The sequence below is a fragment of the Leucoraja erinacea genome, chromosome 7, assembly GCF_028641065.1.
Source record: "Leucoraja erinacea ecotype New England chromosome 7, Leri_hhj_1, whole genome shotgun sequence".
Taxonomy (NCBI): Eukaryota; Metazoa; Chordata; class Chondrichthyes; order Rajiformes; family Rajidae; genus Leucoraja; species Leucoraja erinaceus.
In genome coordinates, this window is record NC_073383.1 from 33212969 (window position 1) to 33238489 (window position 25521).

General features: G+C 43.4%; 1 protein-coding gene across 1 annotated transcript in view; it reads left to right on the plus strand.

Moving 5' to 3' along the window:
- The window catches only part of trpm2 (transient receptor potential cation channel, subfamily M, member 2), a 114542-nt gene that overhangs the window by 81388 nt on the left and 7633 nt on the right, over positions 1-25521 (plus strand). The window contains exons 23-32 of the mRNA XM_055638177.1: positions 2507-2687; positions 6865-7046; positions 10053-10185; positions 10325-10415; positions 11450-11537; positions 12322-12470; positions 13297-13364; positions 18734-18808; positions 20131-20241; positions 22510-22612. Of these exons, the coding sequence (XP_055494152.1) occupies positions 2507-2687; positions 6865-7046; positions 10053-10185; positions 10325-10415; positions 11450-11537; positions 12322-12470; positions 13297-13364; positions 18734-18808; positions 20131-20241; positions 22510-22612 (1181 nt within the window). The remainder of the gene's footprint in view (positions 1-2506; positions 2688-6864; positions 7047-10052; positions 10186-10324; positions 10416-11449; positions 11538-12321; positions 12471-13296; positions 13365-18733; positions 18809-20130; positions 20242-22509; positions 22613-25521) is intronic.

The following is a 25521-nucleotide window of genomic DNA, read 5'->3' on the forward strand; positions in this document are numbered from 1 at the left end:
GTGGCAATGAATTTCAAAGATTAATCACCACACTCATTAATGAAATTTCTCTTCCTCTCCCAAAATTTTATTTTATTCTGAGGCTGTGACCTGAAGTGGAACGTGCTGACGTTGGGTATTTTTAAAGCGGGGATTTGACACGTTCTTTTACAGAGAAACGCGAGGTGTTGTATTTTAGGAAGTCTAACATGGGCAGGACCTGCACAGTGGATGATAGGGCACTGGAGAATGTTGTAGAGCAGAGGGATCTAGGAGTGCAGGTTGATAGGGTGGACAAAAGGGCTTGTGACACATTGGCCTTCATCAGTCAGAGTTGGGAGGTCATGTTGCAGTTATAAAAGATGTTGGTGAGGCTGCCTTTAGAGTATTGTGTCCAGTTTTTGGCACCATGTTATAGAGAAGATGTTGTCAAGCTGGAAAGGGCGCGCAGAAGATTTATGAGGAAGCTGCCAGGACTAGAGGGTCTGAGCTATAGGGAGAGGTTGAGTAGGCAGGGACTCTATACCTTGGAGCACAGAAAGATGAGGGGTGATCTTTTAGAGGTGTATAATGTCATGAAACGAATAGATCAGTTAGATACACAGTCTCTTTCCCAGAGTAGATGAATCGAGGACCAGAGGACATAGATTTAAGGTGAAGGGGAAAAGATTTAATGTGATTCTGAGGGGTAACTTTTTCACACAAAGTGTGGGTGTATGTAATGAGCTGTCAGAGGAGGTATTTGAGGCGGGGGACTATCCCAATGTTTAAGAAACAGTTAGCCAGGTACTGGATAGGACAGGTTTGGAGGGATTTGGACCAAATGTGGGCAGGTGGGACTAATGTAGCTGTGACCTGCCGTCCGGTGTGGGCAAGTTGGGCAGAAAGGCCTGTTTCCACACTGTATGATTCCATGACTCCATTGTGACTATTAGTAAGGGTGTCAAAGGTTACAGGGAGAAGCCAGGAGAATGGGTTTGAGAGGAGAAAATAGATCAGCCATGATTGAATGACGGAGTAGACTCGGTGGGCCGAATTGCCTAGTTCTGCTCCTATGACATAAATTCCATTAACAAACCCAAAGAGTGGTTATGGAATCCTGCGTTGGTCCAAACTATGCCTGTATTTTTGTGATAAATATAGAATGGTTCTCATTTCAGTATTATTCAGGCCATCCCTGCCAGTCCACCACCCTTCACCCACATCCTCTACTTTATCTTTGATTCATTTCTGCTACTTCCTGGTCTCAAAAGGATCACCATCTTTATAACTGATTTTCATTGTGTTCTCTTTCATGTAGTCCATTTCTCATCTACCTTTCCGTTTGTCGACTTCATGATCGCCATATCAATGGCTAGGTTAAAGGCAACAATCATTACCAGCTCACTGTCTTCCACTTCCACTTCTGCCCCTTGCCAATCATTTAGACAATGTGTTCCAGATTCCACCTACCCTATGCATGAAAAAGCAATCTCCCTCAGATCACCTCTAAACCGTATTTGTTCCCCTAAACAAATACCCTTTAATTTTAGACACCGCTGCTGTGGGGAACAGTTTTATCTTTCAGTACAATCTGGAGAAGTTACGATGATTTTGAAAAGTATGTAGAAGATATGATTAGCAAGTTCCCAGATGATATGAAAATTGGTGGTATTATTGATAGCAAGGATAGCCATCGGCCACAGAGTGATATTGATTACTTGGTCAGAACAGTCTATTCACACAGCTGAGACATGCTATTCAAAACAGACCACACCAGCACGGCGAGTCTATTATGTATCCTTTCCTGTACATCTGCATCCTTCCTCTTGTTGGGTGTCCAGAACCATACACGGTACTCCAGATTCTCAATGTTGGCCTAGTATTACAGAATTGTACAGCACAAAGCAGGTCCTTTCGGCCCATCTTATCCATGCTGATGGTGATGCCTATCGATGATATCCCATTTGCTGCAATATTGATCATTCTGCCTTTTCTATCCAAGTACCTATCCAAATGCCTTTTTAAACATTGTAAAATGATCTGGCTCTATTAGCTCCTCTATCAGCTATTTCCAGATGTTCATCCTCTGTGTGAAATATGTATCCCTCAGATCTCTTTTAAATGTCTTCCCTTTCATCTTAAACCATGTTCTACATTGCCTGGGAAAAATATTCTATTTATCCTCAATAATATTACAAGTGGTGCACTTATCAGAATATAATCCTGAAAAGCGCATCATATCATGCTTATCAGGACTATATTCCTTCTGCCATTGCTCTGACCATTTCACCAGTCATCAATGCCACCCTATCAGCTAAAGATATCCTTGCTATCAACAATCCCAAAAATGGTCATATCACCAGGGAACTTATTAATCACACCTGCATTCATATGAGAATCATTGTAACTTAGTCAGATTTTGAGAATGCAAAAATGTGTTTTAAAATGGGAAAGATAACTAAAAGAAAGCAAAAAATGTGATTGCAATTGTATTTGTGTCCAAAGGTTAGAATTGTCAACTAACTCTTGTTGCCCTTACATAAAGATTCGGGTTTTGACCTCAATCAATGCAGCGTGAATGGCACTGATCCCTATCAGCCAAAGTGTGCAGAACATAACAGCATTGGAGAACCCATCTTTCCCGAGTGGCTAACCATCCTTCTGCTCTGCTTATATCTGCTCTTCACCAACATTCTGCTGCTCAACCTGCTCATTGCAATGTTCAAGTAAGTGACCACATCCTCGTGAGTTAAGGGCAATGCGAGATATTTAAAGGGGAAAAATCTAGCATGAAATACAAAGCAAAAGGGAGCTAATTTCAGAGGGAATCTGACTTGTGGACTGGATCCAAATATGGGCTAGTAAGACCAATAGGATCGGCATTGTGGGGGACTTTAACTTGCATAATATAATTGGCACTGTCATAGTGCCAAGGACTTGGATGGGGTGGAATTTGTCAGATGTGTTCAGAAAGTTTCCTGAGGCAATATGTAGAGGGCCCTACAAGAGAAAGGGTATAGAAACATAGAAACATAGAAATTAGGTGCAGGAGTAAGCCATTCGGCCCTTCGAGCCTGCACCGCCATTCAATATGATCATGGCTGATCACCCAACTCAGTTTCCCGTACCTGCCCTCTCTCCCTACCCCCCTAGCCCCTTAGTCACAAGGGCCCCTTCCAACTCCCTCGTAAATATGGCCAATGAGCTAGCCTCAACTACCCTCTGTGGCAGAGAGTTCCAGAGATTCACCACGCGCTGTGTGAAAAAACATAGCTTGACCTACTCTTTGGAAATTGGGATGGGCAAATGACTGAAGTGATTGTGGATGAGCATTCTGGGACCCGTGACCATCGTTCTATTAGCTTTATAATAGTCATGGACAAGGACAGGGCCGGCAATAGACAATAGGTTCAGGAGTAGGCCATTCGGCCCTTCGAGCCAGCACCGCCATTCAATGTGATCATGGCAGATCACCCCCAATCAGTACCCCGTTCCTGCCTTCTCCCCATATCCCCTGGCTCCGCTATTTTTAAGAGCCCTATCTCTCTCTCTCTCTCTTGAAAGCATCAAGAGAAACTGCTTCCACTGCCCTCCGAGGCAGAGAATTCCACAGACTCACCACTTCCTATGAGAAAAAGTGTTTCCTCATCTCCATTCTAAATGGCTTATTCCTTATTCTTAAACCATGGCCCCTGGTTGTGGACTCCTCCAACATCGGGAACATGTTTCCTGCCTCTAACGTGTCCAAACCCTTAACAATCTTATATGTTTCAATGAAATGTCCTCTCATCCTTCTAAACTCCAGAGTGTACAAGCCCAGCTGCTCCATTCTCTCAGCAAATGACAGTCCCGCCATCCTGGGAATTAACCTTGTAAATCTACGCTGCACTCCCTCAATCGCAAGAATGTCCTTCCTCAAATTAGGGGACCAAAACTGCACACAATACTCCAGGTGTGGACTCACTAGGGCTCTGTACAACTGCAGAAGTACCTCTTTGCTCCTATATTCGATTCCTCTTGTTATAAAGGCCAACATGCCTGGAGTCTGGGGTCAAGTGTATTCCTGAAGGAGTTTAGGAGACTGAGAAACATACTTAAAAAGGAAATCAGGTGGACAAAAAAGGGGGCAGGATATATCTCTCAAATTAAATTGAGGATTCTCTAAAGAGATTTTATATTAACCATATAACCATATGACAATTACAGCACGGAAACAGGCCATCTCGACCCTTCTAGTCCATGCCGAACACGTATTCTCCCCTAGTCCCATCTACCCGCGCTCAGATTCAGATTCAGATTCAGATTCAATTTTAATTGTCATTGTCAGTGTACAGTACAGAGACAACGAAATGCATTTCGACCATAACCCTCCATTCCTTTCCCGCCCATATAACTATCCAATTTATTTAAAAATGATAAAAAGGACCTGCCTCCGCCACCTTCACTGGAAGCTCATTCCACACAGCCACCACTCTCTGAGTAAAGAAGTTCCCTCTCATGTTACCCCTAAACCTCTGTCCCTTAATTCTCAAGTCATGTCCCCTTGTTTGAATCTTCCCTACTCTCAGTGGGAAAAGCTTATCCACGTCAACTCTGTCTATCCCTCTCATCATTTTAAAGACCTCTATCAAGTCCCCCCTTAACCTTCTATGCTCCAAAGAATAAAGCCCTAACTTGTTCAACCTATCTCTGTAACTTAGTTGCTGAAACCCTGGCAACATTCTAATACATCTCCTCTGTACTCTCTCTATTTTGTTGACATCCTTCCTATAATTAGGCGACCAAAATTGTACACCATACTCAAGAATTGGCCTCACCAATGCCTTGTACAATTTTAACATTACATCCCAACTTCTATGCTATACTTCTATACTATATTCCTCTTTCAAGGAATAAACTGCAGAAATGGGCAGATATACTGAAATAGATGGAGAAATGGCAGGTGGAGTTAAATCCAAGCAAGTGTGAGGTTTTGCACTTTGGGAGGCCAATGTAATAGGAAAATATATAATTCGTGGCAAGACCTTTAATGGAATTGAAAATAGGGATCTTAGGTCCAAGTCCATAACTCTCTGAAAGCGGCAATACAAGTTGATAGAGTGGTAAAGAAGGCATATGGTATGTTTGCCTTCATTAATCGGACCATTGAGTACAAGAGTGAGGAAGACTATATAAGTTTGGTTAAGCCAAATTTGGAGTACTGCTGGCAGTTCTGGTCGCCTCAATACAGGAAAGATGTGGAAGCTTTTGTTAGGTTGCTGAGGAGGTTTATCAGAATGATACCTGGGTGTTGGCTGCAAGAAGAAGTTCGACAGGTTTGGATTGTTTTCTCTGGATTAGCAGAGGGGAGGGGAGACCTGATAGATGAGAGGCATTGGTGGGTTAGACAGCCAGAAACTTTTTTTTCCAGGATGGAGATATCAAATAGTAAAAAGCAGAGCTTTAAGGTGAGAAGAGCAAAGTTTAAAGGAGATGGTTGTGGAAAAAGATATGATAGTGGCATTTAATAGACTTTTGGTCAGCAACATGGAAATTCAGGAAATTGATTATATGCAGACAGATTAAAAGATGGTCTTGGTATCATATTTGGCATAGACATTGTGAGCCAAAGGCCCTGTTCCTGTGCTGTACTTTCTATGTTCTAAGATATAGATGTAGATGTATTTGGATAGACAGGAGTTGACAGGATAGTCAACATGGTTTTGTACATGCGACATTGTGTTTTACGGATTTGATTGAGTTATTTAAAGAAGTAACCAAAGGTTTGACATGGGCACGGCCATATACATTGTCTATATTGTCTTCAGCAAGGTTCCATACGGTAAACTGCTGTGGACAGTTAGATTAGATGGGCTCCTGGGTAAGCTAGCTAACTGGACACAGATCTGGTTTTATTGAAAGAAGCAGAGGTTGGTGATGGATTGTTGTTTTTTTGGACCAGAAGCCTGGGACTCTATTCCCTGAAGCACAGCTCTCTAAGGGATGATCTTATTGAGGTCATAGCGTCATAAAATATGGAAACAGGCCCTTTGATCCAACTTGCCCACACTGACCAACATAATCCATCCCACGCCTGCTTTTGGTCCATCTCCCTCTAAACTTGTCCTATCCATGTATCTAAGGTAGAAAAAAATGCTGGAGAAACTCAGCTGGTGAGGCAGCATCTATGGAGAGAAGGAATAGGCGATGTTTCGGATCGAGACCCTCGACCCTGTAAAACTGCAGTGAAACCTCCCTGCTCCTATACTCAAATCCTTTTGCTATGAATGCTAACATACCATTCGCTTTCTTCACTGCCTGCTGCACCTGCATGCCTACTTTCAATGACTGGTGTACCATGACACCCAGGTCTCGTTGAGAATATTAAAGGGAACAATGATGTGGAAAAGTAGGAATTGGACAAGTAGCTGGGAGTGGGGAGGTGGCTGGGGAGTAATGCCCCTGTCCCACTTAGGAAACCTGAAAGGAAACCTCTGGAGACTTTGCGCCCCACCCAGGGTTTCCCTACGGTTCCCGGAGGTTCCCAGAGGTTTTTGTCAGTCTCCCTACCTGCTTCCACTACCTGCAACCTCCAGCAACTGCCTGCAACCTCTGGGAACCGCATGGAAACCTTGGGTGGGGCGAAAGTCTCCAGAGGTTTCCATTCAGGTTTCCTAAGTGGGACAGGGGCATAAGGCTCAGAGTGGTGTATTTATTACAGAGAAACAACAGCAAAGACTAAAAGGGCCTGTTTTATGAAAAATTGTATAATTTCATAAATGTTGGACCTCAGTAACTAACTTTGAGTGGAATAAAACATTTTTATTTTGACTTATGAGCTTCAGTCTACCAGGTTTCTTGGACTTTGGGAGACTGGGAGATAGCAAAGAGCTGCACTCACTTCTGTCCTCTCCATGGTCTTAGCTACACCTTTCAAGTGATCCAAGACAATACAGATAAGATCTGGAAATTCCAGAGGTATTCGCTGATCGAGGAATATTACACCCGCCCGCCTGCACCACCTCCTTTTATCATCTTCAGTCATATAGTCGTCTTAATTGAATGTGCAACTTGCAAGCAATCAAAACGGAAACACAAGAAATTCAGTAAGTCCCTTCTTCCATTAACCGTTTCACTGGTAATCATATACAACGCTGGAAAGAATGGGGAAGTCTACCAAAGACAAAGTTCTATGCAAAGGAAAGGCAGCTGTCATTGATAAAGCATAGGTGCTGGATAGGCTAGTAGCATGTAATATTGCCTGGTCCATATACAATGCATCCCGTTGCTGAGGGACTTCGGGGCTTAAGCTGTAATCTCTTAAATATCCATGGATTCAGGACCCCCAAAAATGTGTATGGAGAAACCCAGTAATCAGAGACCAATCAGTTTAACTTTGATGCTGGAGATATAATTACAAACAACAATTCAGGGCAGAATTAGCAGTTACTTGGACAAATGACTAGCGGTATCCCACAGGGATCGATGCTGGGGCCGCTACTCTTCACGGTGCATATCAATGATTTGAATGAGGGAATTGAAGGCTTTGTGGCCAAGTTTGCAGATGATACGATGGGTGGAGTGGCAGGTAGTGTAGAAAAAACCGGGACTCTGCAGAAGAACTTGGACAGGTTGGGAGAGTGGGCTGAGAAGTGGTGGAATGAATACATCATAGCAAAGTGTGGAAGCATGCATTTTGGTAATAGGAATAAAGGCATCGACTACTGTATTTTCTAAATGGGGAGAGAATTCAGAAATTGGAGCTGCAAAGGAATTTGGGAATGCTGGTGCAGGATTCTCAAAAAGTTAACTTGCAAGTTGAATTGGTAGTAATGGAGGCAAATGCAATGTCAGCATTTATATTGAGATGGCGAGAATACAAAAACAGGAATGTTATGCTGAGGCTCTATAAGGCGATGGTGAGACAGCATTTGGAGTATTGTGAGCAGTTGTGACCCCCATATCTGAGGAAGGATGTGCTGGTGTGGAGAGGGTCCAGAGGATGATTATGAGAATGGTCCCAAAAATGATTGGGTTAACGTATGATGAGCGTTTGTCGCCTGTAGTCGCTGGAGTTTAGAAGGACGAGGGGAGACCTCATTGAAACTTACCAAATAGTGAAAGGCCTGGATAGAGTGGATGTGGAGAGGACGTTTCCTCTAGTGGGAGAGTCTAGGACCAGAGGTCATAGCCTCAGAATAAAAGGACGTACCTTTAGAAAGGAGATGAGAAGGAATTTCTTTAGTCAGAGGGTGGTGAATCTGTGGAATTCAATGCCATAGACGGCCGTGGAGGCCAAGCCAATGGATATTTTTAAGGTGGAGATGGACAGATTCTTGATTAGTAAGAGTGTCAGGGGTTATGGGGTGAAGGCAGGAGAAAGGTGTCGAGAGGGAAAGATAGATCACCCAGGATTGAATGACAGAGTCGACTTGATAGGCCAAATGGCCTAATTCTGCTCCTAGAAGTTATGGACTTATGAAATGTCAGTTACTTAGAAAATGTACAGCATGAATTTGTTAAAGGTAAAAATCTTCAATTAAATTAATGAGTTCGTGGATGATAAGCTTGATAAAGAAGTTAATGTGCTCAGTAAGACCTTCCAAAAGGCAGAAATACACTTGATGTCTCAGGTTGAAAACTTTTTGTCAGAACTACGACAAAAAGGTAATAGTACATCTGATCAAATGACATCAACCTGCTATGTTAACACAGTTTCTCTTCATGGATGTTGCAGATTTACAGGATTTTTGTTTATATTTTGTATCTCCGGGACCTGCTGTTTTTTAATTAGAGTCACAGCATCATTCAGCCGGGAAGCCGGCCCTTCGACCCAACTTGCACACGCCGACCAACATGTCCCATCTACATTACTCCCATCTGCCTGTGTTTTGCCCATATCCCCCTAAACCTATTCTGTCCTTCCACCTGCTTAATGTTTCTACAACATTATGATAGTACCTGCCTCAACTACCTCCTCTAACAGTTCGTTCCATACACCTGCCATCCTTGGTGTAAAGAAAGTTGCCTCTCAGGTATTACACCTTTCCCCTTTTATATTACACCTTTGCTCTCTGGTTCTTGATTCCCCTACTATGGGGAAAAGGCTGTGCATTAACCCTATTTGTTCCTCTGATGAGCTTCTCTATAAGGCCATCCCTCATCCACCTGCACCCCAAGGAATAAAGTCCTAACCTGTTTAGCCTATAACACAGGCCCTCAAGTCCTGGCGACATACATGTAAATCAATGCATTTCTTCCAGCTTTTTTATAACAGGGTGACCAAAACTGAACACAATACCTAAATGTGGCCTCACCAATGTCTTGTAGAACTGTAACATGGCCTCACAACATCTGTACTCAATACTCTGACTGATGAAAGCCGTCTTGACCACCCTATCTACTTGTGACACCATTTTGAAGGAGCTATGTACCTGCACTCCTATATCCCTCTGCTCCACAACACTCCCCAGACCCAAGACATTCGCTGTGTAGGTTTGATTTCCTAAAATGCAACTGCTTGCACTTCTCTGTATTAAACTCCATTCCTCAGCCTAGCTGATCAAGATCCTGATGCAACTTTTGACAACCATCTTCGCTATCTACAATACCACCCACTTTAGTGTCATCTGCAAATTTACAAATCAAATGCCTTGCACGTTCACATCTAAGTCATTGATATGGCTGACAAACAGCAATCTGCCCCACACCAATCCCTGAGGCACGCCACTAGTCACAGGCCTCCAGTCCAAAAAACAACCTTCCACCATCACTCTCTGCTTCCTTCCATGAAGCCAATTTTCTATCCAGCCTCCTTGGATCCTAAGCAATCTAACCTTCCAGAGCAGCACACCATAAGGAACCTTGTCAATTGCCTTGCTGAAATTCATATATACACGTCTACAGGTCTGCCCTCATCAACCTTTTTGGTCGCATCTTCAAAAAACTCAAATTCAGATTTGTGAGACATGATCTCCCATTCTACGACTCTATGACTGCTTGACATTCAAAAAACCATGCTCACTGTCCCCTGCCCATCTAAATACATGTCTATCTTATCCCTCCGAAAATGCTTGTATATCTCATCCCTTATTTTACATTTGTTTTTAAAGAGAAGCAGCTGGATGAGAAAGAGGAAGCTGATATATTATCCTGGGAGAATATAATTAAAGAGAATTATCTAGTCAAGCAAACACGGAACCAGAACCAGAGTGTAAATGAGCAGGTCAAGTGCACCTTGGAAAAGTGAGTATGCGTGCTTGAACTGCACCTCAGTCCTGCAGGTATCTTGGCCCAAGATGTTGCTTGAGTATGCTGAGGATCAAACCAAGCTCTCTTTAGTGTGCAACAGTTCCTTGAGCTTCTGTCCCATTGTATCTTTCAGGGTGGAGATGGTGGCGGAGGTGCTTGACGTGAACAGAGAGCACAACAAGTTTGAGGTGATGGAGCAGACGATCCATCACTTGGAGGATCAGGTAGTTCTCAGGGAGACACAACCGTCAATGGGGCAAGAACACACCTGATTGTGGTGTAAAGGTCATTCATCATGCCCACTATCCTCGCCACTTCAGGCAGTGTCCTGGAAGGAGAGGCTGAGGATATCATCACTCTGCCACAACTTTAAAAGGAAATAAGATTGGAGCAGGAATGGGCCATTCAGCCTCTCTTGCCCGATTCAGCACACAAAATCATGATGTGTTTCAGCTCCACTATGCAGCTGGATCCCAATGTGGACCATGTCAGCAGTGGGGATTCGTTGGTGATTGGGGTATCAACCCTGGACTTACCCCGTAATGGGGGGAGTCTGTATGTTTCCAGGTATTTCGCCACAATGAAGGGGAGGATATTAATTTCCCAGGCTACACGCACAATAGCGGGGAGAGGTCTGAAATAGTCCTTGGGCCCTACGTTCCGTGCTCCTGACTGTAGATGCCTTTGAAAAGGCCAGGAAGGCCTGTTGGAGAGCTCCTTCCCACCTACTGCCTGTGAAATCCATCCCAACCCATTCTGGCAGAACGGTGGCGCAGCGGTAGAGTTGCTGCCTTACAGCGCTTTCAGCGCCAGAGACCCGGGTTCGATCCCGACCACGGGTGCTGTCTGTACAGAGTTTGTACGTTCTTCCCGTGACTCTTCGGTTTCTTCCCACACTCCAAAGACGTACAGGTTTGTAGGTTAATTGGCTTGGTATAAGTGTAAATTGTTGCTATAGTGTGCAGGATAGTGTTAATGTGTGGGGATTGCCGGTCGGCACAGACTCGCTGGGCCGAAGGGCCTGTTTCCACGCTGTATCTCTAACCTAAAATAAACTAAAAAAACTAAACCCACTTTGGAATTCCACTGTTGGGTTGAGGTGGCAGGTTCCACCATCTTCTGTATAATTTTGAAATATCGATTTGGAAAATTGACAGCCCATCACAGCAACTCCCACCCCCAGAAAGCACAGTCAATGTCTACTTATTATTGGTAAACAGCAGCTTTGTTCAAAGATCTTTCCCCTTAACTTCTATAGATGCTTCAGAGTATGCGAGCCTTGAACTGGATCATGAACACTCTCATGAACAAGGATTTTAGCTCCCGGGAAAATGCACCAGCCCTTGGTATGTATCGGTACATAGAACTCAGCAGCTCATTCCAGGCACCTATCACACTCTGTAAATAAAACTTGCTTTGTAAATCTCCTTTAAACTTACTCCAGTGTTTAATGTTTCTACGAGAGGAAAATACTATCTACTCTATCTATGCTTCTTACAATTATATTCATATATTTTAGTTCTCTTCTCAGCTTCTGGTGCTCTATAGTTTCATCGAATTATACAGCACGGAAACAGGCCCTTTGCCTTAACTTGCCAATGCTGACCAAGTGGCCCCATTTACATTAGTCTCACCTGCCTGCTTTTGGCCCACCCAAGGGGCTGTTTCCATGCTGTTTCATTCAATCTATCAATAAATCAAATTAAGAGGTCAATTTGGGGTGGCTGGGGTTGTCTTCTTTGCAATAAAATAGTCTGAGGGAAGACTTAATTGAGGGCATAAAATTATGAAGGACATTGATAGAATAAATAGAAAGGAGCTATTTGACTTTGTAGATGAGTCAAAAACCATGTCAGAGATTTAAAGTCATAGATAGATGGATTGGAGAAGAGAAGTTTTATTTTCACCCATGGGAAGTTGAGTTTGGTGTCGATAAATGGGGTGGAGACAGAAAGCCTCAACATGATATGTGTGTTTGAAGGACAGTGACCTGCAGGCTGGAAGCCGGGATTAGGCTTAGAGATCTTATTGACTGGCATGAACACAATCAATGGGCTGAGTGGTCTACTGTGTGCAAAATGTACTACGACACGGACAATGTTGCTCAATGCTGTTTATTTTTCTATACAGTAATTTCTGATAGTAGAATTAAAAACAAAGAAGATGTTGGTGAAGAGGGGGATTTGAAACCCAAGTATCACATTAAAGCTCGCAGCTTGGTCTATCCAGATAGCAACATTGAACGCTTTCCTGTGCCTGATGAGATGGTCCCCTGGCAGGTAAGGAATGGCGGCAGGAATTATGTAGGAAGGAACTGCAGATGCTAGTTTAAACCAAAGGTAAACACAAAAAGCTAGAGTAACTCATCGGGTCAGCATCTCTGGAGAAAAGGACTAGGTGATGTTTCCCTATTCCAAAGACGTACAGGTTTGTAGGTTAATTGGCTTGGTATAATTGTAAAATGTCCCTAGTGTGTGTAGGATAGTACCAATATGCGGTGATTGCTCGTCGTCGCGGACACGGTGGGCTGAAGGGACTGTGTCCACGCTGTATCTCTAAACTAAACTAAACTTAAAAAAGAGTGCAATACAATTTCAAAGGCCTCAAAGAGAGGGAAGCCCAAGCAGAGATGGAGCTTCTTCCTCATCCAGTAAGCCTGATGCAAATCACATGCATCTGTGGTGAATCTCAAAACCTCAAATAACTTGCAAATTCATTGTCTTGCCTTTTTAGTTTTAGAGATAAAGTGTGGAAACAGGCCCTGCAGCCCACTGAGTCTGTGCCGACCAACAATCACCTATATACTACTTCTTTGTTATCCCACTTTCACATCCTACACACCAGGGGCAATTTATAGAAGCCAATAGCCTACAAACCCTTGCGTTGTGGGAGGAAACCGCAGCACCCAGAGAAAACCCACCCGGTCACAGGGAACATGTACAAACTCCGTGCAGACAGCACCTGTAATCCTCTGGATTAGAAAGTGATGCAGGAAATAGATGAGGATATTAATTATAAATGTGGCATAAGGAAGTAAATTAGGCATCTTGTCAACATTACCTCCTTTTAGATATTCCCTGATTTTGAATATTTTTCTTTTTGTAGGTTAAATTTACCGAGTACCAACCATCTTCTTACACAGTGGAAAGACCAGATGAGAATCGACTAACAAGGTAAAGTAACAACCAATGTAATTTCTCTTTTAATTTACGGTTGCAGATGCATAAAACATATCCTGGGGTTGTTGTTTCAATTGGGAATCTCCTCACAGCAGAACAGGTAAGGAGCGGGGTGAGCTCAGCTCCGTTGCCAATGGCATAGTCGTTTCCCAGGGTAGAGGATTCTAAAGAAAACTGGGGTGGCATATTGGTAAAGCTTAAGGTGCGGGGAGAGCCGGTCGGTGCTCAGTGGGTAGGGAGTTTGCTGCCTTACAGCGCTAGAGACCTTCCAGAAGGATCGATCCTGACTACAGGAAGCAAAGAGTAGGAAAAAAGGGTCCTTTTCACAATGGCAGGCAGTGACTAGTGGGTACCCCAGGTGCTGGAATTGAAGGCAATATCTCCAATCTGAATGGAGTTTGTACATTCTCCCCGTGACCTGTGTGGGTTTTCTCCAGGAGCTCCAGTCTCCTCCCACACTGCAAAGACGTACAGGTTTGTAGGTGAATTGGATTGGTAAAAATAGTAAGATTGGGACCAACAAACCATACCTCTCAGAAAGGTGAACCAGGATTGGTAATGATAGTAAATTATCCCAAGTATGCGGGGATAGCCGGTCGGCACGAGCTCAGTGGGCCGAAGGGCCTGTTTCCTTACTGTATCTCTAAACTAAACTGAACTAAACAAAGGTGATATTTAAAATGGACCTCAGGGCAACTTTTACACTCAGAGGATAGTCTGTATTTGGAGTGAGTTAGCTGCTAGATGAAGCTATGGTAGCAGATATAATCACAAATTTTAAAAGACATTTACCCTGATATATAGATTGATGATCATTGTGATGTGACTGCTGGATATGTCGGCCACCATCCCAAGTGGCATGCAGTTCGCTCTCTCACTGTCTGTTCCATCTCTTCATTCAACCATCCCATGATTCTGATAGTCCCAGTTAAAGACAGACAACTCCCATGGAGCAGCACAGTTGATACTTGCCACCAGGAGCTACTTGGCATCTTGAAGGCAGTTCCCCTGCAATGCCAGTGCATGCCATCTGGGGGATGCTCTATGTACAACTCTCTCACTCGATGGCCTGACGGTAGAGACACACACCATCGACTGGTCACCCTCTGCAACTGAGAGACTCGGACCAAAAGCAAAGCATCAGCACCTGGTTTCAGATGCATGCCAGTGACTAGCCACCCTACCCTCACAAGAGGCCCAGGACTGCTCAGGACAGCAGCAGAGACCCAATACTTCATCCTGACCCAGTAGAAATCCATCAGCTAATTTTGGACCTTGCTTGTCAAAGCAGGGGCCAAGATCAAAGTGAATAACCAGAGAATAGAGGTCACTAGTAGGTTTATGACCAATGCCCAGGCCCCGAAGCAAAGGACGAGGAGGTGTCCAGTCCCATGACCATCTGGATAGCGATTTTTGCTTTCGCACTCTGCCAGTTTGGCACCCGGACCTCCTCAGCAGGGCTCGTGTGGACTCCCAGGAGGATGAGAGGCAAGGTGCTCCATGTGACGGTCCCATCTCTTCTGGTTAAGAGTCCACTCGGCACTGACCTACCAAGGGTCTGAAACATTTCTCGCAATTGAATCATGCTGAGGACATGGGTGGAAAAAAAACATGCTGGTACCCACCACACTCATAGGTCAATGGAATCTGTGGCCACGAGGAACACGTCATCAATGTAAATCAAGAGGACAATCCCCACGCCAAAACCAATGCATAGCCAAGCCCTTCAATATCCTCTGATGAAAGAAATAGCTCTACAGCTGGCCAAACATGGACACCTCTGGTGCACTCTTCACCCAAAAACACAGAGAACTGTGCAAAAGTCAGCAGGAATGTAGCCTGAGCCAGAATGCCAGAAAGGTATAGGCAATCCATTCTGTCAACTTCCTTGTACTGGTGGAGGGAGAGAAAGGTGACCAACAAACCAGTCCCCTCAGAAAGGTGAACCAGGTCCTGGAACAAATTAATGCTGGCCTGAATGGACTAAACTGGACCAAGGGGGCATGTACCCTGAAAGGTGTTCAGGGCCCAGACAAAGATCTTGCTATCCATGCTAAGGAAAGAAACTGGGCTCCACTTTCATAAGTGGGGATCATGCCTGTTAGGCAACAGGACGATGACAACCCTGCACCACAAGAAAGGCATCTTCCCAGTTGCCAGGCGTTCCACAGGACCCACGCAGAGTCCACTACCCGCACCCAGGACATCCCAGAAAGCCTGGTGGAATTCCACAGCCAGATGATCCAATGCTGAGGATTTTCAGCTCCACAGCTGGTGAAGGGCACTGATCAGTTCTGTCAGTATCAGCAGAGCCTCCAGGTACCCAGCACCCTTTGGGCTGACATTGGGCCTATTCTGGGGAATAGATTGACAGGCCTTGCCCTTCTCCTGGCCCCTGCTAAATGGGAGGAAGGTGCCACTTCTTCTTCCTGGAGGAATGCAGAGACTCAGAGATCTCCATTGGGGAAAAAAATCACCCCCTCCACTACACTGCCTTTCTAGCTGACTTTCCTGGGCCTGAGGTCAGCTTGGAGCAGTGAGGCCTGGGAGTAAATTCCAGCTCAGATTGTTCTGTATCCAGTGAATGTGCTAAAAGGTGTAAAGAGGGACAGTCAATACAACCTCCCTGTTGGATAAAACCTCTTCTGCCTCCCACAGGCAACCCGTGGAAGATGTTGATCAAACTCCCTTTCGTTAAAAAAAGCAGCTTTTCTTGAATCTGTCCTCCGTTAGATAACGCACAGCTTTTCCATTCGTCAGCCTCTGGCACATGGCCGACTGGAATCACACAGACTGAACGCAGATGTCTCCAATCTACTATCCAATCTGCTGTCCATTCGTGCTGTCCCTGCACTGGGATGTGTGACAGGATAGTGTAAAGGAAGCTTCACTCTGCACCTAACCTATGCATCCCTGTAAATAGACACAAAAAGCCGGAGTACGCACGTCGATCAACGTACGACATACTCTCATCCAATTCAAAACATTACATAGACTATATTATTCAAAAACTAAAATAAATAAACTCTTCCCTAATGTCTCACCAATCTGTGATAAATGTCTGTGTCAAGAAGCTACCATAGCGCATTCTTTTGTTTTTTGTACAAAAATCCAAACATTCTGGAATGAAATATTCGACATCTTTACAAAATTAATCAAAATAAAACTGGTACCAAAACCAGAATGGATCATTTTTGGAATATCGGAAGGTAACCCTGAACTAAACGTGTTTCAGAAGAATTTACTCAATTACGGGCTAATAATGGGAAAAAAGCTTATACTTAAAATCTGGAAAAATGCGCCCACACCAACAATAAAAATGTGGATATCAAATATGTTTGAAACATTACATCTGGAAGAGATGAGATTCCTCTTAGCAGGTAAAGCAGACCAATTCCAAAAGACGTGGTCTACGTTTTTGGAACTATTACAAGCATGAGGTGCAATAGTAATTAAATAAATAAATAAATAAATAAATAGATATAATAAATAGATAAATAAATAGATAGATAGATAAATAAATAGATGGTATCAGGATCTGGCAACGGGGGGTAAAACAACAAAAACAGACTTGGTTGGTAGTCCCCTTTCTGCAGAGTTTAATGTTATATCAGAGCGATTGTTTCTACTTTCTTTTTCCTTCTTTTCTAGGGTCTACTTTCTTTCTTTACTTCCTTCTCTAACTTCTTTTCTAAGGGGCTTTCTTTTCCCAACACTCTGTTGCACCTTCACGACCCTTGCGCACTTTCCTTACTTCCTTTACTTCTATCTTTTTCTTAAAGCTCAAAAAATGAAGCGGTACAAAAAATGTATTAAGATATAGGTGTTGTGTATTATTGTAACTTACCGTACTTCTAATAAAAATAAATTAAATTTTTTTTTTTTTAAAAGCCGGAGTAACTCAGCGGGTCAGGGAGCATCTCTGGAGCAAAGGAATAGGTGACATTCTGGGTCGAGACTATTCTTTTCGACCCGAATCATCACCTGTTCCATTTCTCCAGAGATGCTGCCTGGCCCGCTGAGTTACTCCAGCTTTTTGTGTCTATCTTCGGTGTAAGCCAGCATCTGCAGTTCCTTCCTACACACTATGCATCCCTGTCCTGGATTTCCAAGATAGAGAGTGAACCAAACCCCAGCACTGGCACTGCTCACTATGCCAGCCGATCTCTCTGCTTGTTACCAATTATATTAGCCACGCTCTGAGAACCTGTACAACATTTGCAAAGTGTGCAGAGCGGTTTAGGTCATAATGTGCTGACCCAGCTAGTCCAGTCATTCACTTTCATTTACATTGTGCTCAGAGGTAGAATAGCTCATATAGCTCCTGGCAGTGCTAGCTGGGGCTTGTGTCTGCTGAGGACAGGTTGGACCCAGATGGTCCATTCTCCATAGTCGGTAACAGTCTGTATTCACTATTATCTAGGCATGCACGTACAGCAGGCAGTGATAAGCATGCAGGTACAGCAGGCAGTGAAGAAAGCTAATGGCGTGTTGGCCTTCATTGCGAGAGAAATTGAGTTTAGGAGCAAGGAGGTCTTACTGCAGTTGTACAGGGCCCTGGTGAGACTGCACCTGGAGTGTTGTGTGCAATTTTGGTGTCTTAATTTGAGGAAGGACATTTTTGCTATTGAGGGAGTGCAGTGTAGGTTCACCAGGTTAATTCCCATGATGACGGGACTGACATATGCTGAAAAAATGGGTCGACTGGGCTTGTATTCACTGGAATTTAGAAGGATGAGAGGACTCTTATAGAAACAAATAAAATTCTTAAAGGATTGGGCAGGCTAGATGCAGGAAAAATGTTCCCAATGTTGGGGGAGTCCAGAACCAGGGGTCACAGTTTAAGAATAAGTGGCAGGGTGTTTAGGACTGAGATGAGGAAAAACCTTTTCACCCAGAAAGTTGTGAATCTGTGAAATTCTCTGCCGCAGAAGGCAGTGGGGACCAATTCACTGGATGTTTTCAAAAGAGTTAGATTTACAGTAGCTCTTAGGGCTAAAGAAATCAAGGGATATGGGGGAAAAGCAGGAACGGGGTACCGATTTTAGATGATCAGCCATGATCATATTGAATGGCGGTGCTGGCTCGAAGAGCCGATTGGCCTACTCCTGTACCTATTCTTCTGTTTCTATGATATATGAAAAGAACCCTGGACATCCCAGAGCCATTCTCTGAGCTGGATTTGGCAGTTGTTTGCAACGTTGAAAGGAAATTAATTTCCAGTTGTTCTCCAATAGATTGCATTCTTGGGGTTGTGCTAGATAACATGGAGGTCTCTCTACTCTCTGTTTCTCTCTACTCGGTGTAATACAGTCATGTTTGTCCCATCTCAGCCCCTGTTCCTCTGTTTCTCTGTTTTCCAGGAAAATGGCTCCATTAGCAGACTGCCTGGACAGTGGATTGGATGACGACACTGCCATAGTTAATGAATCCCTCCAGTAAGTTGTTATTATAATATTTGGTCCAGACTATAACTATTGTCGCTTCCAATCCAACCAACCCTGTCGCCCCCCGCCCTCCGGTCAACCACAGTCAAAGCAACCCTTCTTTTCACCTCTTACTCCCAAAACAGTCTTTTCAGGTGAAGCCGTCATTCACTTGCACTTCTTTCAATTTAGTGTATTTCATTTTATCTAACGGATTGCATTCAACGTTCAATATCTAGCAGTCCCTGCTTATTCTTCATGGATGTAATTTTTCATTGGAAGTCAGGGACTGCTTGCCTGTTGCAGGTTGACCCTTTTAGGCATTATGTTGCAGGTCACAGCTTGCAGCGTGGAAAGGCTTTGACTATTTTTGCTCTGGCCTCCAGCACCTGCACCTGTTACTCTTTTCTCACTTCGTTCGAGTCCTTCATCTTCCTGTTTTCAAGATGGCAGCTCCAAATTAGCCACTTTCATGTTCATGAGAGGAACAGAATCAGGACATTCGGCCCATCAAGTCTACTCTGTCATTCAATTATTGGCTGATCTATCTTTCCCTCAACCCCATTCTTCTGCCTTTTTCCCATAACTTCTGACACCTGTACTAACCAAGAATCTATCTAACTCTGCCTTAAATATATCCATTGACTTTTCCTCCACAGCCTTCTGTGAGAAATAATTCCACAGATTCACCACCCTCTGGCTAAAGAAATACCTCCTCATCTTCTTCCTAAAAGAACATCCTTTAATTCTGAGGCTATGACCTCTGGTCCTAGTCTCTCCCACTCCTCTCCACATCCACTTTATCTAGGCCTTTAACTATTCTGTAAGTTTCAATGAGGTGCCCCCTCATCCTAAATTCCAGCAAATAGAGGCTCAGTGCCATCAGATGCTCATCATAAGTTAACCCACTCATTCCTGGAATCATTTTTGTAAATGTCCTCTGGACTCTCTCCACAATGCCAGCACGTCCTTCCTCAAATTGGCTCATAGTTGCTCAAATTTTGCTCACAATAAATGTGGTCTGACCAGAGCCTTATAGAACCTCAGCATTACATCCCTGTTTTTGTTATCTAGTCCTCTCAAAATAAATTGACCATGCTTGGAACTATTCAGATTAGCCCCATTTGCACATACTGTGTTGTCATGGTTTGTCTACTGCCAGTACATCCCCTCGGGATAACCAGGCACTGTTGCATGATCCCATTTGTGAGCATTTGGCCCTGTCCCATTATCATCAGGACCACATGTAAATTGAGGTTTGGATCTGGCACACACTGTGAGTGGAGATTCTGGTCATCATCCTGACCACCTAAAGTTTTCTATAACTGTTTCAGGAATCGCGTGAATCCAGATCACATGAATCCAGTGGGTAGGACTGGACTAACTGGAAAAGGGAGCCTGCACAGTTTTGGATGTAACCTTATGATGGAACCCATTATAACTCGGTAAGGAGACAGCCACTTTCATGTTTTGTAGTAAGACATTGTGTGTGTGGTATGTATATGTGTGTGCATGTATGTATTTGCAGATGGCGCAATGGGCTAAGTGTTCGGCTGGCGACCGGAAGGTAGCCAGTTCGAATCCTGCTTGGAGTGCATACTGTCGTTGTGTCCTTGGGGCAAGACACTTCACCCACCTTTGCCTGTGTGTAAATGTAATGTAATTATGTGAAGCGCTTTGGGGTCAATGCAAGTTGACTAAAAATGTGCTATATAAATTGGAATACCAAAAGTCACTAACTGTGATAGTTAGTTTTGAGACTGGATGCGAAGCATAGCAGCAGCAGCAAAGTTTAACAAAGAGTCGTTTGATTGACTCATAAAAGATATAGCAGCCAATAAGAAGTGAAGGCATAGTGGAGCAGCTTATTAGCAGTAGGGTAAGAGGGAACTGCAGATGTTGGTTTAAACTGAAGACAGACACAAAAAGCTAAAGTAACTCGAAAGGTCAGGCAGCATCTCTGAGAAAAGGAATGGGTGACGTTTCGGGTCGTGACCCTTCTTCAGACTAGTTCAGACTGAAACGAGAGATTTAGACGATGATGTAGAGAGATAAAGAACAATGAATGAAAGATATGCAACAAAAGTAACGATGATAAGTGAAACAAGCCATTGTTAGCTGTTTGTTGGGTGAAAACGAGAAGCTGGTGCGACTTGGGTGGGGGAGGGATGGAGAGAGAAGGAATGCCGGGATTACTTGAAGTTAGAGAAATCAATATTCATACCACTGGGTTGTAAGCTGCCCAAGCGAAATATGCAAATGCTGGTTTACAGCGTAGATAGACACAAAATGCTGGAGTAGCTCAGGCAGATAGAAGGAATGGGTGACATTTCAGGTCGAGTTGTGGTTGAAGTTAGATATTCTAGGTGGATGTCTGTAAGCAGTGGACTTCCGCAGGGATCTGTGCTGGGATATTTGCTGTTTGTGATCTATATAAATGACCTGGATGTAAATGTAGATGGCTCGGTGAGTAAGTTTGTTGATTACATCAAAATTGGAAGAGTTGCAGACAGCGAGATCCAATGGGATGTAGATCAGCTGCAGAAATGGGCAGAGAAATGCCAGGAAATTCCCCTGCCCTCAGTAGAGGACTCTGAGTCTCTATCCTATTTATGACCTGACCGAACATTCAGCAAGTCGTGCCACATCTGTAGAGAGGATAAGAGAATTAAAGTTTACATCAATGACCTTTCATCAATTTCAACATTCATGCTGTTTGAGACATTTTTATTTATTTATTTATTTATTATTTATTTCGAACAGAATAAAAGAATAAAAAAGCAAGTGTGAAACAGCATACAAAAAACAAAACAAAAATATTTATAAAGTGTCAAAAACAATATCTATAAATAAATGAAATCATATGTGTCCAAAAAGGAGCAGGAAGAAGCCAAAGCTTATTAATTCCCACCCCTTATTCAACTGCTTGTAATTATCTTATACAAATTTAGCAGCTATATGTACACCATATGTACACCAGCCATTATATGTACACCAAATTATTTACATTTGAACACTAATCAAATATTTACAGAGCCATACAAAAAAGAAAAAAAGAAAAAGAAAAGAAAAACCCCGCAAATACTATACAGTATCTTAGTCATATTTACAACCCATCACTCTATAATCACCCTTCCCAATACAATCAGTATAACAAACATCACAATCCCCTATCCTCACCCCAATATCCTTTTAAACAAGTGTTTTTGTACATCTTTTTAAACTGAATTATGCTTGTGCTAAGTTTTATCTCCTGTTCCAGACCATTCCACAAATTCACACCACAGATTGTTATGCACATACTTTTAAGAGTTGTTCTGACATTGAGTTTTTTTTAATTATGTTCCCCTCTCAAATTATACCCACCCTGTCTTTCCATAAACAGTTTTTGTATATTTCTTGGAAGTAAATTATTTCTTGCTTTGTACATGATTTGCTCAGTCTTAAATTTAACCAGATCAGAGAACTTCAGTGTATGTGACTTTAAGAATAATAAATTGCTTCTGGTAATTTGTGTCATTCTCTGTAGCCACTATTTTCCATGTGGAGAGGTGCCTAACCATTCTGCTTCTGGTTTCATACTTCTACAGAAAGATTTATGAGCATTTGAGATTTGGTACGAGTGGTTAGAAAGAGAATTTAGTGTCAGGGGGATCTGACATTGCTTGACGATTTCAACACTCACTAATTGCACTCTTTCCTTTCTGTCCCAGCTTTCATAGGAACTCGGATAATTCAGTGGTAGTGAAAGGTTCCAAGAATGTACTGGAGTTACTTGTTGTCCAGTGTCCAGGTGAAGACTGGACGCTGCCTGCGGTATGTGAAAAATAGAGTCGTAATTTACACAAATGTGCATAAATAGGAACACAACAGCCAGGCATGTACACTAAAACAGAAACCAACAGGTGGGTATGTACACCAATACAGAACACACCAGCTTGGTGTGAACATCAATATGAATCATGGCAGACAAGTGGCAAAAGAGACAGCTGATGCTGGAATCTGGAACAAATACAATGTCAGGAGAATTCAGTGGGCCAAGCAACATCTATAGAAGCAAAAGGTGTAGGTCGATATTTCAATGTAGATGTTGCCTGGTAAAATGCTGTATGAAGAGGGAGTGAGATATAGGCTGGTAGGTGATCGGTGAAACCAGATGGGGAGAAGACAATGGATAGATGGAAACAGGAAGAGGGAGGATGGGAGGAATGAAAAAAGGGTGAAAAACAATAGAAGGATGTGAGAGTGCATGGGAGTTGTGGGGGTTTTTTGGGGGGGAATATTTCCCTTACTGTTCTCTAAAATGTTGTAACATCGCCTCTCCATCAAGTCCCACCTATCATCTGAGATACACACAAAAGGCTGAAGTAACTCAGCGGGTCAGACAGCATCTCTGGAGAAAAGGAATAGGTAATGTTTCGGGTCAAGACCCTTCTTCAGACTCAATTATCCATCTATCACCTACCAGCTTCTCTGTTACCACCTATCATGCTGCTCTATATTGACGTTCTTTACTGTCCTCATTAATCCTGATGTAAGGTCTCCACCTGATATGTTGGCTTATACCGTATACCTCCTCAGATGCTGCTTGACCCACTGAGTTCTTGCAGCATTCTATTTAATGTATGAAAGATAGCCGCGTGGTGTATTAACAAATAGAAATCATGGCAGCTTGGTGTGTACATGAATAGGAAACAGCAGCCTGGTGTGTACAAATTGTGACACAACAGCCCGGTGTGTACACATATAGGAAGCACAACAGACTGGTGGTACAACAAACAGCAATCATTCCAGCTTGGTGTGTACACAAGTCGTGTCACATCTCACAAATAAGAAATACTAGTGCATACACACACAGGAATTGGGGCAGCTTGGGATGTACACAATAGGGAACAAATCACTCTGGTGTGTGTGTGTAAATACCATGATTATCTGATTTGACTCTGGGTGAGGGATACATTCAACTAGAACATGATTGTGAACTCCTCTGCTTTTCTGTCACTTTAGCGAGAGATGTGATATTTAGTGGCTGATTTGAAAAGCACACCTGCCATTGTGACTTCTCTCATGCTTTTGTCACAGTGCTACCACGGACCCAGGAATCACATCATCACCCCGTCTTTAACTGAACCAATATAGTTCAAGAATCTTTCACTGATACAAGCAATTATCTTGCAGAAGGGGCAGTATTTCAGGCTTTTAAAAGTTTATTGCCTATTTTAGAAATCAGTTTTGAAACACTTAAAGGACTAATTAAAATATATCAAGAATCAAAAGTGTTTTATTGTCATATGTCCCAAGCCGAACAATAACATTCGTACTTGCAGAATTTATTTGTTCTGTTTGGGGCAGTTGATGCGAAATAGTTCCCTTCTATTATGTTTGTTATGCAATGAAAGAGCTCTGCTCACTGTAAGAAGAGTTCCTATCTGATAGCTAAAGGTTTGTAGGAAGACTTAATAGATTGAGAGTAATGGGCCTGTCCCACTTAGGCGATTTTTCAGCAGACTACGGCGACTGTCAATTTGCCGGCAGTCGCCTGAAAAACCGGGAACTGGAACGGCGACTATCAGAGTGGAACACACACATAAACACACACAAACACATCGCAAAGGCAGAGCCAGGGCAAGCGGGGGAAGTGCTGTCTGAAATTCACACGGTGCAAAGCCAAGGCGATACAGACACACACCAAGATGAACAGGAAGGTTGGTGCTGTAATTAAGACGGCTAACAAAGTGTACGGTAAGTCCTTTAAAAGAGGGGGAGAGAAGGAGGTAGAAGGAGTGGAGACAACTTTAAATAATCCAGAGATACACAGCTGTGAAGTTCAGCCAACATTTTTAACATTACCGGTCGGTTATCCTTGGTTCTGAAAACTACTGCTTACGTTTTATTTCTCCAATGAGCCAATGAAATTCAACGGTCAGTACCGGCTACAACCTACGAGAACCTAAGAGAACCTTTGACCTCCTGGCAACCCAATAGGACCTCCTTGTGACCCACCTATGGCTCGAGAATTCTGGCTACTCTTCATGGCGGCTTCATTCTAATCGCCGCTAATTTTTCAACATGTTCCAGAATGTGGAAACTCCTCACGACCATGAAGGCGACTCCCCGGCAACCATCCGCGAACATGTGGCGACTGCATAGTCACCTGCAGTCGCCTAAAAAGCTGCCTAAGTGGGACAGGCCCATCAGGGAACAGAAAAAAATAACTCATAGTGGCAGAAACCCAGAGCAAATTAGATAGCCAGAACCTTTTTTCCCAGGATGGAAATATCAATTATCATTGATAAGGCCTGACTTTAAGATGGAAGGGGCAAAGTTTGAAGGAGATGTGTGGGACCAGGTTATTTTACACAGAGGGTGGTGAGTGCCTGGAACATGTTTTTTACGTGGTTTAAGTTTAGTTTTAAAGATATAGCTTGGAAACGAGCCCCTTTGCCCACTGAGTCCATGCCGACCACAATCACCCATATACTAGTTCTACCCTACACTATCGGGTTACGGAAACCAATTAACCTACAAACCTGCACGTCTTTGGAATGTGGGAGGAAACCAGCGAGTTTGGGGAAAGCCCACGTAGTCACAAGGAGAACGTACAAACTTCGCACAGATAGCGCCTGTAGTCAGAATCAAACCCAGGCCTCGTAAGGCAACGACTTTACCGCTGTGCCACTGTGCTGCCTGATGCTGGTGGACATTGTGACTGCAAGGACCTGTTC